At 49.9% G+C, this 15,809-nt stretch overlaps 1 protein-coding gene across 7 annotated transcripts in view; it reads left to right on the top strand.

The window, feature by feature from the left end:
- Nipped-A (Transcription-associated protein Nipped-A) overlaps positions 1-15,809 on the top strand; it is a 331,196-nt gene that overhangs the window by 102,192 nt on the left and 213,195 nt on the right. For all 7 annotated transcript variants that reach the window (XM_045738328.2, XM_045738364.2, XM_045738341.2 and 4 more), the window contains exons 9-11: positions 3,573-3,793; positions 7,786-8,659; positions 8,780-8,931. In XM_045738328.2, coding sequence (XP_045594284.1) covers positions 3,573-3,793; positions 7,786-8,659; positions 8,780-8,931 — 1,247 coding nt within the window. The remainder of the gene's footprint in view (positions 1-3,572; positions 3,794-7,785; positions 8,660-8,779; positions 8,932-15,809) is intronic.

The raw sequence follows: 15,809 nt of genomic DNA, 5'->3' as shown, positions 1-15,809 counted from the left end.
GCAGGTTGGGTTCTGGCTCTTTGTTTCCGCCTCTCCCCTGTCATTTGCCTGTCGGGCGGATTCTGTGCTTCTTGGGCACTCTCATCTCTGCTCTTGGAGCTGTGTATGGGGTCAGCCCATGTTGGGCTGCCTAATGTGTTCCTTTGATTGCCTGTTACACTGCACACGTTTCTTCTACCGTCCCTGTGGCTCAGTTGGGTGCTCGGTTTCCGCCTGTGTCTTCTTGTGTGCCACTCGTGTATGATTTATCTATCTTCTCTATCGCTTCCTTGGGGAGTGTGGTGACGTTTTGCTGCGGTTTTGGTACTGCAGCTGCGTGTCGGGGTTGGTTGTGGTGTTATGTTCGGCCCTTCTGTGCTCCCTCTGGGGCTCTCCTTCCTTGCCAGTCTTGCTGTGCCGGGCCTGGTTTTTCCATGTTCCTTGGTTTCACTGTCTTGTCCTCGCCTCATTGTGCTGGCTGGGGATGAGCTTGGGGTCTTCGTCTCGCCCCTCGCCTATCCTCCGGTTTCGGGTCAAGTTCCAGAGCCTAGTGGGCTCCCTTCCTTCGTGTTTTTCACGGCTGCCCCGGGGTTTTTCTTGACGCTGGGGCTTTGAGGGGACAGCTCGGCCCCGGGGCCTGCAGGGTGAGTTCCCGGGGCTGGGGTGGGGCTCACGTGAGGGGCCTCAGGCCCCGTTGGTCCCCGCTGGGGTGTTTCTACCCCCTCTGGGGGGGACTTGCAGTTTTGTGGTGTGGGGTTTTCCGTTCCCCCTCTTCGCATGTGCTTTGTGGGCGTCGGCCCCTCCCTGGGCTCGGTTTCCTTGTCCGTTGTGCCCGTTGTTTCCGTCCTGTCGGTGGGTGCTTTTCTATGATCTTCGCCCCTTTTTTCTGGGACAGGCCTTCTTCCGTCATGTCCCCCTCTTCTTGGGGTTTCTGCATGAATTTTGGTCTCGGGTGCGACGGGGTTTTGGGGCCTTCGTCCTTTGTGTTTGCTTCTTTTTGTTCTCGAAGGTTCGGGACGGTTTTGCTCCTTCCCGTTTTCTGGTGCGTCTGTCGTCATTCGGTTGAGCTTCCCTCCGGTCCTTTCTAGGGCTTGTGGGTCCTCTTCCCGGCAGCTTCTGGGTGCTGGCCTTTTTGTTCTTTTGTGAATATCTCTTCTCTTCACACTGTCTTGGCGCTACTAGTTTTCCTGGGAGCGATTTTGCTCCTCAAATGAGTTTTTTCGCTCCTGCCCTTCTGCGGGATGTTGGTGCGGGGCGGCTCCTTATGCGAGTTCCTTCCCTGTCAGCTGCACTTGTGGAGGTGGACTTGCACACTTGTGGCATTTTCGTTTTGGTCCTGCGTTTTCTTTTCCCTCCTGGGGCTGTCATAGGATTGGCTTGCGGGGGATGTAGAGGCGCTTGGGGCTATTCCTAGGTCTGGCACCTTGGTTTCTGCTGCTAGCTTTCGGTATCGATATTCCTTCTGCGTCGTTTCACAGGTTGTATCGTGCGTTGTTACACCTCCGGCCTGCTTATGCACTGCCTGTGTCGTCCTGGTCTTTCGACAGGGTGCTTTCCTGTTTTTCTTCTTGGTGGTTGTGGCTCCTTGGGGTCAGGTTTGCTTTGCCTCGGTTTTCTTTTTGTGTTGGCATTCGCCTCTGGGGTCGTGTGGCAGAGCTTCTTGCTCTTCTCAGGCGCAGTGGTTTTTGGCTCCTATGGTCGTGATCATAGGTTTCTTCGTCTGCGGCCGTTCTCCCTTTTTTCTGGCGAATGATGTACCTTGGGTTGTTGTCTCGACTTCGTGTTGTGGAGTGATTCACCGACCGCCTCCCGGGTATGTCCCCTTGTTTTCTTAGGTAGTCTTTGGTGAGGTAGCTCCGGGGAGCCGTAGGGGCTCCCCCCAGAAAACCAGCGTTGAATGTAATGAAACGCCATTTTCTGGGCGAGTCCCAGAAGCTCCCCGGCACCCTCCCGCCCTCAGGTCGGCGTTTTTTTTTTCGCGGTTTTGATATCCAGCCTCAGAACTGGGGCGGGGATCGCCGGCGCGGGGGTCTGGGGCTCCCCCTTTCCCCTCCTGGGGAGGGGGGAGCTGCGCAGACATGCGGCACGGCTCGCATGACGTCATGCTTGTTAGTTCGTTTTCCTGGGGGAGTTCTGTCCACTCGTTTGTTGAATTTTGTTGTTTATCAGAATAGGGGTTTGTTTTGTGGCGCTTACCTTTCTGGGTGCCTGTCCCGGTCGATGGCAGACATAGAATGCTCCAAATCACATGTGCATTTCTATGGGCCATTGCTCCCCATGCCTCTCTGAGGGGGCCAGGTTCTGGCTCGTGGTCCCCGGTAGGCCTAGAACTCCACCCACATCGACTGATGCAAAATAGTTAGGGTATCCATATCAGCCATCTATAGCTACGGGGAGCCTCCGGGACTCACCCAGAAAATGGCGTTTCATTACATTCAACGCTGGTTTTTATTTTTTGTGGATTGTTAGCTTCAGGGAGCCAACAGGGCTCTCCACAGAAAACTAGCATTGAATGTAATAAAATGCCAGTTTCTGGGTGATCCCGGAGGCTCCCTGACACTCTCCCTCCCTTTGGTCGGCGGCTTTACTCACTCAAGAACTGTCTGTGAGCTGGGCTGGTTCCCTCTCCTCCAGGGGAGGGGGAGGGGCACTAACTAGCAGGGGAATAGTTGGATGAAATTTTGCTTGTTTGTTTTCTTTGTGAGGGAGTTGTTTTGCTCTTTTGAGGATGTAGGTTGCAATTCTCAACCAGGCAATAGTCTGTTTTGATTCGCTTACCTTTCTGGGTGTCTTCGGTGGTCGATGGCAAGATGACAGACTTTAAATGTAAAGTGCTAATGTGCCATTGCTCTTGTAATGTACGTTTATGTTACATTGTTGGGTAGATTAGATACGCCTTGTTTAGTGAGTTTTCATATTTATTTAGTAGTCTTGATTACAGTAGTCGGTTGGTGGCATTGTCGTAAACGTTCAGACGGAGCTTGGAGCAGAGCAGAGAGCTGAGTGAGGCCAGAGTCGCGGAGCTCTATGTGGGAGAGCGTGGTGGCTCGATTGGGAATTGCGAGTGTCTGGACTCTGGGAGTGAGAGCGTTGTAGCTCGATGCGGTCGTAGTCTGCTGTCTGCTGTGTCGAAGCTGTAGCATCTTGGGTTGATTAGAACTGTTCACGCCGAGTGCTACATTGTTGACTGGAAATTGTACTGTCCACTATTCCTCATATCACTTGCTTATATGGTGACTACACCTAAGCTCCCTCCAACAAGATGAGAAGAGTATTACCTGTAATTGGGGAAAGGATTGTAGCTTTTGTAATTAGTGCTAATTAGTTATGCTATTAAGATAATGAGATAATGGAGCGAGTATAAGATTAACTCGCTACACTCTCTACACCTCTCTGAAAGGGCTGTGTTCTGGCTCGTGGTCCCCGGTAGGCTACAAGAATTCTGCGACTGATGACTCCAAGTTGCATGGCACTTTATCAGTATAGATAGCCTCCAGGTAGCTACCTTCAGGTAGCCTCTGGGGCTCAATCAGAAACTTACGTTTCATTACATTCAACGTGGGTTTTTTCTATTATGTTTGTCTATATTTCAGGTAATACTATGCTAACTCACTGGACACGTAAAATTTTAGTTGAAGAAGGTCACTCTGTGGGACAGCTGGTCCACATTTTACAGTTGGTGGTGCGACATGCTAATGTTTACTATCCTGTTCGACATCACCTTACGCACCACATTACTCAAGCTATGCATCGTCTTGGCTTTACTCCTACTGCTAATTTGGATCAAAGGAGGCTTGCTGTTGACTTAGCAGAGGTAATATTTGTGGTCTCCATCTATGTTATATATCTATTAATTTCTTTGATATGTTATAGTTTTATGTTAGGAAATGCATTTAGTTGAGTAATAATTGCACATACCAACAAAGTACCTGTAATTGAGCAACTCCTATACCTTATGGTTTTGCTTGATACATTTGTGGTTCAATCAACTCTTGGTTTCATGTATAGTCTACATGGATTATGAACTGTAGTCCATTACAATAATGGTTACACAATACATTTTTTTTATATTTGACTGAGTGGAAGTAACATTTGTGTTATTCTGAGAATTTTAATGCAACATGGTACAGAGCACCACTTGGTTTCCGAACTTTAGTTATCCGAAACTTCCAGTTTCCCGATTGGGGTTGGGGAGTCATGCTACCCGAACAAAGTTCGGGTAGGAAGGGGTCCGCCAAGCGTCACGCCGGCTTGTGGTGGTGGGTGGGCGATGGTCCAGTTTGCCCACTGTGACTTCACAGATTCACGGCCTATTATTCCTATTATTTTGAATTGCCATAAGGCTGGAATGTTCATTCTGTGCTTTTGTTTTACATATCTGCACAATCAAGAAACATCTGTGCACCATGTTGGCTCCAAATGCACGCATTGCGTCAGTGATGGCTGACTGGTGGGTGGATGGACGATGGAGCTTAGGTGGGAGGCAGTATGAATGAGGAAGGGGGGGAGAATCAGTGAGAGAGGGGGGGAGAGAGATGCTAGGAGGGAGGGGGAGGTAGGGAGAGATGTTAGGAGGTAGGGAGAGATGCTAAGAGGGAGGGGGAGGTAGGGAGAGATGCTAGGAGGTAGGCAGGAAGGGATGGAAGTAGTGAGAATTAGGGACGGAAAGGCAGGCTGGCAGGCACAGGCAGGCAGGCACAGGCAGGCAGACAGGCAGGCAGGCAGGCAGGCTAGCTTGCAGGCAGGGAGTGAGTGGTAGTCACGCGGTTGAACCGCGTGACCTTGAGAGATGGGATGTAGGGGGGCGGGTGGTTTGTTGGTGGTGGGGGTGAGACCGGCTCATTCCCGAAGATAAGCCTAACACACACTACCCGTTAGCATGATGGCAGGGAGGGAGGCAGGCTGGCTGGAAAGGAAGCAGGCTGCCAGGCTGGGAAGGAGGCAGGCTGGGAGGCTGGGAAGGAGGCAGGCTGGCAGGCTGGGAAGGAGGCAGGCTGGCAGGCAGGGAAGGAGGCAGGCTGGGAGGCTGGGAAGGAGGCAGGCTGGCAGGCTGGGAAGGAGGCAGGCTGGCAGGCAGGGAAGGAGGCAGGCTGGGAAGGAGGCAGGCTGGGAAGGAAGCAGGCTGGCAGGCTGGGAAAGAGGCAGGCTGGCAGGCTGGGAAGGAGGCAGGCTGGGAAGGAGGCAGGTTGGGAAGGAAGCAGGCTGGCAGGCTGGGAAGGAGGCAGGCTGGGAAGGAGGCAGGCTGGGAAGGAAGCAGGCTGGCAGGCTGGGAAGGAGGCAGGCAGGCAGGCTGGGAAGGAAGCAGGCTGGCAGGCTGGGAAGGAGGCAGGCTGGGAAGGAGGCAGGCTGGGAAGGAAGCAGGCTGGCAGGCTGGGAAGGAGGCAGGCTGGGAAGGAAGCAGGCAGGCAGGAAGCGATATATGGGTGTTGAAGTGAACCGTGAACCACGTGACCTTTGAGAGTGTGTGTGTGTGTGTATGGGTTTGGGGTGGGGGAGGTGTGTCGGTGGTGGGGGGAGAGGGGGAGGTGTGTCGGTGGTGGGGGGAGGGACCGGCTGACTCCGTAAGCCTAACCACACTCCACAGACCTGTGACTCAGATTTGTTTCTTAAATGTACAGTACATCATCATATATTTTAGGCAGGATGTGCCTGCAGGCTGGCAGGAAACATCCAGAGGATGTTTGCCAGACGTCTTAATAATCAGTTAGGAACAATTAAGGACTTTTATAAAGCGGATCAGGACTTCACTTATTGATGAGTACAAACAAAACACGGTCGCATTTACGCCATGAACCTGACGATTTTTTCCCTAGAGTTTTTTCATAAATTTTTCGGAAAAATTTCTTTTTACATTTCTAGTTTATTTTTTCCCCTCTATTTCTCGTATACGAACTTACATGTTAACCGACGGGTCTCGTCCCCAAGGGGTTCGGAAACCAAGTGGTGCTCTGTATGCCATAATAAATGGTAATATATTTTAAATTAAATACTGTATAGTGGAATCTCGATTTAATGAACCTCGATTCGGCGAATCTCCAGTTGGAACACACTTTTAAGGTCAAATTTACTCACCTGGTTCGATGAACAAGAGTTCACTGGAGCACTGGATGTGCTTATTTGCTTTGGATAGAGGGACAGAGTTCACAAACTGGTGAAAACTTGTCCCATTATCTCATAGGTTAAAATTAATTAATCCCTTTGTAAAATCAGCCCATAGAGCATAAGCAATATAAGGCTGTCAAGCTAGACATGCGAACAGGCTAGACAAGCTGTCAGGTTTGACATGCTATCAGGTTAGACACAAGCCGTCAGGTTTGACATGCTATCTAGTTAGACAAGCTATCAGGATGTATTCACACACTCATTCCATGGTCTCTTTTCTCACCAGTGTTATTAGGCCCACTTTCTTGCTGTAATTGATTATCCTTCTCCTGTCCTGATTTCACTTCTTGTTCCACCTTCAATTCCATTTTCTGACCTTCTTTCCATCTTCCTTTGTGTTTCCTCTGCATTTCTCTTAGCTTCCACTCTTTCTTCCTTACTCGTGTCCCAGTCAATGAACACCTGGTTGTATCTTCCGCCATTCCTTCATCTTCTCTTTTCTGCCAGTAGGGTGTTTACACCACAGCAATGACGGTGTGTCTTGGTGCCTGTGGGTGCCTAATTTTCTTCCCGCAGTGGCTTGTTTTACTGTGCTTATGGTTTCTGATGGGAATGTTCTTGGCTTTGGGTTAGTGTCTGATCCTCCAAGCTGCCCTTGCCTTGTAGAGAGAGCCAGAGTGTCTGGGCCAGTGCTTTGCTAAGGGAGCTACTGAGTGCCCCAACAGAAAAGGGCATTTTATAATATTCAGTATTTGATTATTTAATGATGTACTGTATAGCTGGTTGGTGTTATAGTTGAAGATAACAAGGAAAGAATAATATTATCATAAAAAATATTTGAACATCTTGATATGGCTGAAATGGGCTTCATTATTTTTTATAGAGAATTGGTGTGAATTCACCAGGAAAATTGATCTCTATTATTCTTCTTAAGTTGATAGAAGAGTGCTGACAACTTGACTTTATACTTCATCAGGTTAAAATTAAACCCCTCGCTACCTTTACATTACCTTTATTTTACCTTTTCGGTTATACAGTATTTTGTTTGTGAAGTTAACTTTCAAGGTTTTCAAAGAATATGTTATTGTCATTAGTGTTAAAAGTGTACTGTTTTAAGTTACTTTCTAACTGTATGTCAAACAAATATATAACCATAGCCTAACTTTTGCTGTATAAGTATCCATTGCACTTAAACAGGCTCCACCTTATTGCTGCAATTGCTGTTGTACATTGTAAAGGGAGCAATTATGTGTAGGTTTTTTTCTTTTATCTTTAGTCATATGCCAAAATATGGTACAGTATTTATTGGTTAATTACTGTTTCTTCAGTAAATATTTATAATGTTCACACTAATTTAGCATATACAGTATTATAAGGTAAGGATAAGACAGGAAATGTCACTACAGTAAAAATAAAATGAATATCACTGTATGGACAGTTGAATCTGATGTATTGTGTATGTAAATATTGTCTTGGCTGTTGTCGTTGGAGGTGATGCTGAACATGTTAGGTGATAGAAAGATTAAAATGCTTAGTTATTTGAAAAATTAATAGTATTTAAAGTAGTCTTGTATAAATTGGATGTTGTGTGGGGCTACAATAGTATGTGAGGATACATTGAAAACATATTTTTCAAGACACCAGTAATATGTGAACTTTTATATATAGAACATAGATATGTGATGTATATTCAATTTCTTTCAGGTGTGCATTAAGTGGGAAGAGCAAAGAGTAAAGGAAGAGGTAGAGAGTTATAATAGTTGTGATCCCTTAACTCAACAACTACAACAACCTGGCAGTATAAAAAGATCTTCCTCAACTGATGGACCAGAAGCAAAACGAGCAAGGGTGTCAATAGGAGGAAGTTCAAGAGGAAGTGTTGATGTTACAAGGCCAATGGAAAAAAGTCATGCGGATGCTGTGGTATACTTTTTGCTGCGGTTAGCTTGTCAAGTAAATGAGAGCACAGCAACTCCTGGCACCGTGGCTCCTGGTGAAGCTTTATCGCGACGCTGTGTGTGTCTCCTCAAACGAGCTCTAAAGCCAGATATGTGGCCCCATGCTGATCCCAAATTGGCATGGTTAGATAAGTTATTCCTAAATTTGGAATCTGCGCAACCAAATCTTACAAATGTTTGCGTTGGACTGGAAGTTTTCACTTATCTCATCGGGACGTTGCGTCGCGAACAGATCTTGGGTGCTATGCGTGGTCTCACTCGTGGCCTGGTTGCTTGCATGACTTGTAGTAATTCACGTGTTGTGCGACTTACACATTCCTTATTGGATCGGCTTATGTCAACCTTCCCCACAGAGCCTACTAGTGCTACTGTAGCATCAAGATATGAGGAACTGGAAGACCTATATTCAAGGATAGCCAAAATTGTTTTTGAGGGTTTGTCAACATATGAGAAAAATGCCACTGCTACTCCGACATCATTATTTGGCACTCTGATGATACTGAAGGCAGCATGCCAAAATAATCCTTGTTACATTGATAGACTTATCATGCCCTTTATGAAAGTTTTGCAGCGCATGGCTCGTGAACATCTGAGTCACACATCAACGGATACTAGTTCAGGTATTTATAGTTTGTGATTCTTCCATCATCTTCATTGCATGATTGTGATGAATATTGACTTCGCACATAATTAAAAATAAAGTATTCTTCGTACTCTTAATGAGATATTTTACATTTCAGTGGGGAGTGAACTGTTGATCCTGTCTCTTGATCTGGTAAAGAAACGTGTTGGTGTTATGGGTGTAGAAATGAGGAAGGCTTTCATTGGTACAATACTAGTGGGTCTCATTGAAAAAACACCTGATGTCAAAGTTATGAAAGCCATTACAAAGGTTAGTGTTTTCTTTAGTTTGTGCTGGTGTGTTATGCATTAGATGTTTTCTGGAGGGGCAACTTGGTGGCTTCCTGTTCCTTGCTGTTCTGAGCACCTATAATATCAAATCACACTTGCCCCTTTGTGAGTCATTAACCCTTAAATTGCGCATGGCTATATACCATTTGACACCTACAGGGGCATACAAAAAAAAAAATATATATATTTTTTCTTCCTAACCTGTTAATTTGTGTTCACTGATCATGGGAAAAATAAAAAAAAAATCGTAAGTGGCATATATTGCCCGCTATAGGGCGGGGAAGTCTGGCAAAAAACAGGCGCTGATTCAGCGTGCGTCCCAGGCGGTCTGTTGCTTGCCAGCTGTCAGGCCAGAGTTTCCACAAAGAGATAATTACCTAATTATTTCAATGTCACTGATTGATTTTTCGTAGTTTTTTGCTGTAATATTGTTCAATAGTGTGTAGTGTGATATATTTATATAATAAAACGAGTGAATCATCACTGTACTCAAAAATATGGTGTGCATATTGTTGATTCAATTATGTTCATCAAACAGTGAACAAATACTTTGTCGGTTATTACACTATATACACAGGTTATATATAAGTATCTGCATGTTTTGTTCACCATAACGAACCACTAAGTTGCTATTATGAGTCAAAAAGTAACGAGGAGTGACCGCCACACACCAGCCAGCCACTCACTCCCTCCCTCAACACCTCACTCGCCCACATTCTCCTCCCACCATACTGTTTTTGCTTTTATTCACTATATACAGACGTTATATATAAGTATCTACATTCGTGTTCACCATAACGAACCACTAAGTTGGCATGCAGAGTGGCAGTGCCAGTGGCAGCCCGCCACTGGCTGCTATTTCCTCCCTCCCTCAAGTCACCTGACTCACCCACATTCTCCTCCCACAATACTGTTTTTGCTTTTATTCACTATATACAGCCGCTATATATAAGTATCTACATTTGTGTTCACCATAACGAGCCACTAAGTTGGTATGCTGAGTGGCAGTGGCAGTGACAGGCAGCGGCAGCCCGCCACTGGCTGCCACACCCTCCCTCACCTCACCTGACTTGCCACCATTCTCCTCCCACCATACTGTTTTTGCTTTTATATACAGACGTTATATATAAGTATTTACATGTTTTGTTCACCATAATTGTACATCTAAGCTTGTATGGTGAGTAAAGGCACAAAGACATAGCTACTCACACAGTCAGCTGATGGCTGCCGCCCTCAAGGCCAGACGCACTAATATTTCTCCTCCAACAATACTGTATACACACACATTATATATAAGTATGTACCTGTTTTATTCACCATACTTGTATAAGTAAACTGGTATGGTGCTAAAGGACCATCGTGGTCACCAGTAAACAACATGATAAGTCGTGCAGACGACGCCACCGCCCTCACCAAAATGGCGGCTCCCAACCTACTCCTCTTGCTGTTTATACCCTCTATACACACATTACATATAAGTATCTACATTTGTGTTCACCATAGCGAACCACTAAGCTGGTATACCTGGTTGATACCTGATTGATAGGGTTCTGGGAGTTCTTCTACTCCCCAAGCCCGGCCCGAGGCCAGGCTCGACTTGAGAGTCTGGTCCACCAGGCTGTTGCTTGGAGCGGCCCGCAGGGCCACGTACCCACCACAGCCCGGCTGATCCGGAACTTCTCTTAGAAAACCGTCCCAAGCGGCCGTTCCTTCTGGTTCTTTGCCAACCTTGGTTGGGGGCGCTACTTTGTTCAGTTTTCAATTCTGAGGGTCTTTCCGCGGCTGTGCCTCTTTTTGCAAATCGGTCCAGCTCTGCCCGAGGCTGGTTCGTTCTACCTCTCGAGTCTTGGCGTCTGGGGTTTTTGTCTCGAGTTTCTTGTCATTGTGTGTGTATGGGCACTGGTGGCTTCGTTGTTGGTCTCCCACCTGCGTGCTTCATCTCGGCGGCAGTGTGTATTTTCCTGGTGGTCCTTCTGGTTTTCCTGTCACTGTGAAGGGTGCTTCGGTCTCTAATAGGGTTGTCTTGTCTTTCCCTTCGGGGGTATTCCAGCACCGTCGTCTGGTGCTGTATACTGTCGCCTCGTATCGGGCGGCGCTGCTCCAGCTTGCGTTTGGTATTTTTTTGGGTCTCCTTTTCCTGTTGGTGTCCATCTCAGGGGGTTTGGGTCTCCTGAGTCATCTGCACGGTCCTTTTGTGGTCTGTGGTGGTCTGTGGTCTTGTTTGTGGGTTAGGGTGCATAGCGTCCGCCTCCCGGTTCCTTCCCCTTTTTTTCTTATCTTTGGTGAGGTAGCTCCGGGGAGCCGACAGGGCTCCCCTCAGAAAACCAGCGTTGAATGTAATAAAACACCATTTTCTGGGGGGAGCCCCGTCGGCTCCCCGGAGCTTTACCGGCTGATATGCTAATGTCAGACTTTGGTATCAGTCATGTGTATGGAGTTCTAGGGCCTACCGGGGACCACGGCCAGAACCTGGCCCCCTCAGAGAGGCAAGGGGAGCAATGGCCTATAGAAACCCCCGTGTGGTTGGAAGCATTCTATGTCTGCCATCGACCGGGTCAAGCATCCAGAAAGGTAAGCATTCCAGAACAAACCCCTATTCTGGTGAAAATTGCTACCTAAAGCCGAACTAGTGGATAGAACTCTTCAACAGAAAACAAGGAAACTAGTATGACGTCATACGTCACCGCGCCACTGTCTGCGCAGCTCCCCTCTCCCCGGGAGGGGGAAGGGGGAGCCCCAGACCTCCCACGCCAGCTATCCACCCATCAGTTCTTCGGCTGATGCTATAGGCAACGGTTATGTGCTCCGGCTCCAGTGGTTGTTTTAGCACTGTACCTAGAGTGTGGTGTCTGTTTTCTAGGTGGTGCGTGAGCCGGGAGTGATTCTCCAGTACTCGGGCTGCATGCGCCTAGAGTTCCCTTCCCTAAGTGCCCTGTAAGTACTGCCCTTGGGGCTTGGGGCCACCTTCCACAAGTTCCTTGGGTCCTGCCCCAGCTTGGCCGTTTACTGCTTGGTTTTCGGCCTCTCTTTGTGTGCTCGGGTGTTCTGTCTCCCTTGTTCGCCTTAGAGTAAGGGGCAGTTTTGCACTGGTGGGGCGCAGGGTACTGTGCAGCTTGTCTTTACCAATCATAGCGGCCGGCTCTGTTCCGCTTGGGTACGCTGTCCTCTTGCGGGGTTTTCTTTTTCTTTTTGTTTATCTACCTGGTGGGGGGGGGGGTCTGCCTTCGTTCTTGCCCCTTGTGTCCCTTGTTCTGAGTATTTCTGGTGGTACCCCCTCCTAGGTCCCCGTAAGTGTACACATCCCGGGGGTTCAGCTCTTAGAAAGTTGTTTGGTAGCTTTGGGTGCCGGTTAGCAGTACCCTGCCTGGGATTACCCGAGCGCGAGTCCTCTTATAGTAAACGCTCGGGACTCTGGGAAACCCCTGGGGGCGCGCGGGTCCGATGGATGTGACCCTAGAGTCCCCCCCTCGCTTCCAGCGAGTTTAAGGGTTGCTCTCACCCTTTGTCTCTGGGTGACTCTCTGTTTTGCCTCCGTCTGCTGCCTGTGGGGTCGGTGACACCTTCGACCCAGAGTCCTGCGAGTTTGGTTGCTCGTTGGGGCTCGGTTACCCTGTTGTGCTAACAAAGCAGGTGCGGGCAGCAGAGGAGTTGCACTTGAGCCTTGGTGGTGGCAACGTTCTCGTGGTTTCCTCCCTGGGAGCCCCGGGGCTGCCCCGTTGTAGTTCGTTTTGGGACTTGGGGGTGTTGGTTGCTTCGGTTCGTTCCACGCCCCCTTGTCTTTCCCCTGGATCACCCTTCCTGCCTGCATCCGGTTCCTTACCATCTGTAGGTTCGGGGCGGGGTTTTTGATGGTGTTGAGACTCGGGCAGTCTCGGGAAATTCCGCTTCCGGGGTAGTGACGGGGGCATTTGAGCCTGTTCCTCCAGCCATGTTGTATGAGTCTGCCAGTGGGCTGCCTTCCTTAGTGTTTTCACGGCTGCCCCGGTTTTCTGGTACGGCCGGGGCTTTGGGGAAACGGCTCGGCCCCGGGGCCTGTCATGTAGGTTCCCGGGGCTGGGGAGGGGCTGACTTGGGGGGCCTTGGCCCCGTTGGACCCCGTGGGGGTTTTTTATCCTCCTCCAGGCGGGGCTTGTGGTTAAGCGGAGTGGGGTCTTTCCTCCCCACTCGCCGTACGTGCTGTTGGGCGTCGACCCCTCCCCGGGCTTGGTTCCTTGGCCTTTGAGTCGGTTGGTTCCGTCCTGTGGGTGGATGTTTCCTCCCACCCCTTTTTGGGACGGTGTTTTCGTCATGTTTCCCCGTTCAGTGGGGTTCTGCGTGACTTCTGATCTCGGGTGCGCCTGCGCCTTCGTGTGCCTTTGGGACTAGTGTTGGCTTCTGTGTTCTCGAGGGTACGGGAAGGTTTTTCGCTACTTCCCGCATTATTGGAACGTCTGTCGGCTCCTCGTCCTTGTCGCCCTGTTGGGCTACTTGTCGCCCTGTTGGGCTACTTGTCGCCCTGTTGGGCTACTTGTCGCCCGGTTGGGTTCCTTTTTGGGCTCTTTGCTTCTTTGGCCGATTTTATTGTTCCTGCTTCCTCTTTTGGCTACTTTTCTCGTGCAGTAGTCCTGACTGGCGCCTTCCCGCAGAGTGGGTGTGCAGTTCGGCCTGCATGTTATGCGCATGTGCCGTGGAGTTTGTTTTGGTCTGGGCGGTGTTTCAGTGCTGGTGTTTTGCGCCCTTTTTGCTACAGTGCTTCGCCTCTCGTTCTTCTCCCTGGTTGCGGTATGTGCCCCTTCGCGCCAGGGGTGTCCTGGTTCCCAGTTGTGGGGAGGACACCGCGGTTTTCCCTGTGTCATGGGTGTGGACCGCCTCCTTCGCCTCTCCCTACTCTCCTGCGGGTCCGGCAGGGTCCGGCTCTGGCGTCTTCACCTGGCGGTGCTCCCAGGTTCTTCTGGGCACGGTTGAGTCGTGTCAAGTTCGTGCCACCGTTCGCCAGGTGAGTTTCTGCGGTCTGGCGTCTTTTGGCCGGGCGCTGGTTGCGGAGTTGTTTATATACCTGTCTTTATTTAGGTATATTTTTGTATGACTGAGACCGTTCGCACACCAGTGACTGTCCCTTTTTCAACCCTTCCTGTCCCCCTCATGTGCATGTCCAACCCATGCTGGAGTCATTCAGGGGACCCTCCTTTTTTAATGTTGTCAGGTGTGGGGGTTGTAGGGTTGGTTCTGTACTCACCTGGTAAGGCTCCTGGCTGTGCTTGCAGGATTTGAGCTCTGGCTCTTGGATCCCGCCTATCTGGTAGAACTTGCGGGATAGTGCCAGTGGAGTGCAGTGGTGCTATTGGCACATTTGGGGAACACTGTATTACCATCAGAGGTCTGTGCTTGTTACACGACCTACTTGCGAGCATAAGCCTTCTTGCTGGTTCGTCCATGGACTTCCAGGGCGCACTAGCCTGTTTTCGTATGGCAGTTCCGGCCCGTCCTGGTTGTGGTGGTATGTGGGCCGGTGGACTGCTCCTAGCAGCTGCCTGGTGGGCCACCCTCTGGCCGGTCTAACCTGGCCTTGGGCTGGGCTTGAGGTGTAACAGAGCTCCCAGTACCTCATCCAGCAGGTATTGAGCGGGGTTTTTCCGCCGTCGGTCGCCTGGTGCAGGTTTCTGGGCCTGCGGGGTTTTGTCGTGTCTCCGTTGGCCCTGTCTGGGGTCTGCCTGCTCCGTTCTCTGCCTTTGCAGAAGGGAGTTGCTATTTACATGTTGCATGTTGCAGTGGTGCCTGTTGCTGCTGCTGCACGTGTGCATTGGTACCGTGTTTCACGGTGGCGTGTCCTTGTTCCTGTGTCCGGTTGTGGAGTGGCACTTTGCTGCCGTTTTGTGCCTGGGGATTGCGTGGGGGTTTTTCTGTCCCTGCCTGATTGTCCACCCCTGGTTGTTTTCCTGGGGTTTTTGTGCTTCTGCTCTTTCTTCCTGCCTCCTCTGCAGCAGGGGTGTTCTGTGTGTGTTCTTGGGCGTTTGTCAGCCTGTGTCCTGTGATGTGCTTCTTTGTCTCGGTCTATTGCAGTTGTTCGTACCCCTTGGTTCGGGTACTGTTCTGGCGGCGACCCTTCTGCCTTCTTTGGTTTTCTAGCTTGCCCTGCCGTTTTTTTTTGTTTTTTTTTGGGGTCTTGCGATGTCTCGCGTCGGACCCGTCGTTTCTGAACTCCTGGCGGGCTTGCATGCTTTGGGGAGTTTTTCTGTTCGGCAGACGTTCCATCTCCTTGTGCCGTCTGGGTTTCGGTGGTTGCGCCCGAGATCTTCCCGCGGCTCCGCCTTTTCCTGGGCTCGGAGGGGCCTTGTCGGGGCTGCTTATGTTCTGCCTCGCGGTCTCGCCTCCGGTTGGTTGTCAGGTGGCTTCGTGGTAGGTGTCCCACCTGCGTGCTTCTCTTGGCGGCAGTATGGGTATTTTGGCGGTCCTTCCTTTTCCTGTCCCTTCTTAGGTGGTTACTCTTGTTAGCTTGGTTTACTCTCGGCTTGGTTTTCTGGTGGGGGTTGGGGGCCATCGTCTTGCCCCATACTGTCGCCTCTTTTCGTGCGGCACAGGCGGAGCCGCTTCAGCTTGCTTTCGGTCTTGGTGTTGCTTCTGCACCGTTAGTCAGCTGTCTTGTGCGTCGTTTCACCTCCGGCCTGTTCGTGCGCCACTTGCACCATCCTGGTCTCTGGTCAGCGTGCTCTGTCTTCTCCTCGGTTGGTAGTGCCCCTTCGGTTCCGGTGTGTTTTTTCGTCGGTTCTTTCCTTTTGGCCTTTGCCTCTGGGGGTCGAGTCGCTGAGTTTTCTTGCTCCTTCGGTTTTAGCGTTTTGGTTGTTTGGTGGCAGCAGTCTCCATCTTTTCTGGCGCGGGGTG

Source organism: Procambarus clarkii, chromosome 55 (assembly GCF_040958095.1).
Source record: "Procambarus clarkii isolate CNS0578487 chromosome 55, FALCON_Pclarkii_2.0, whole genome shotgun sequence".
In the NCBI taxonomy this organism is placed as follows: domain Eukaryota; kingdom Metazoa; phylum Arthropoda; class Malacostraca; order Decapoda; family Cambaridae; genus Procambarus; species Procambarus clarkii.
Note: the sequence above shows the minus strand (reverse complement) of the source record. Positions and strands in the feature narration are given on the sequence as shown.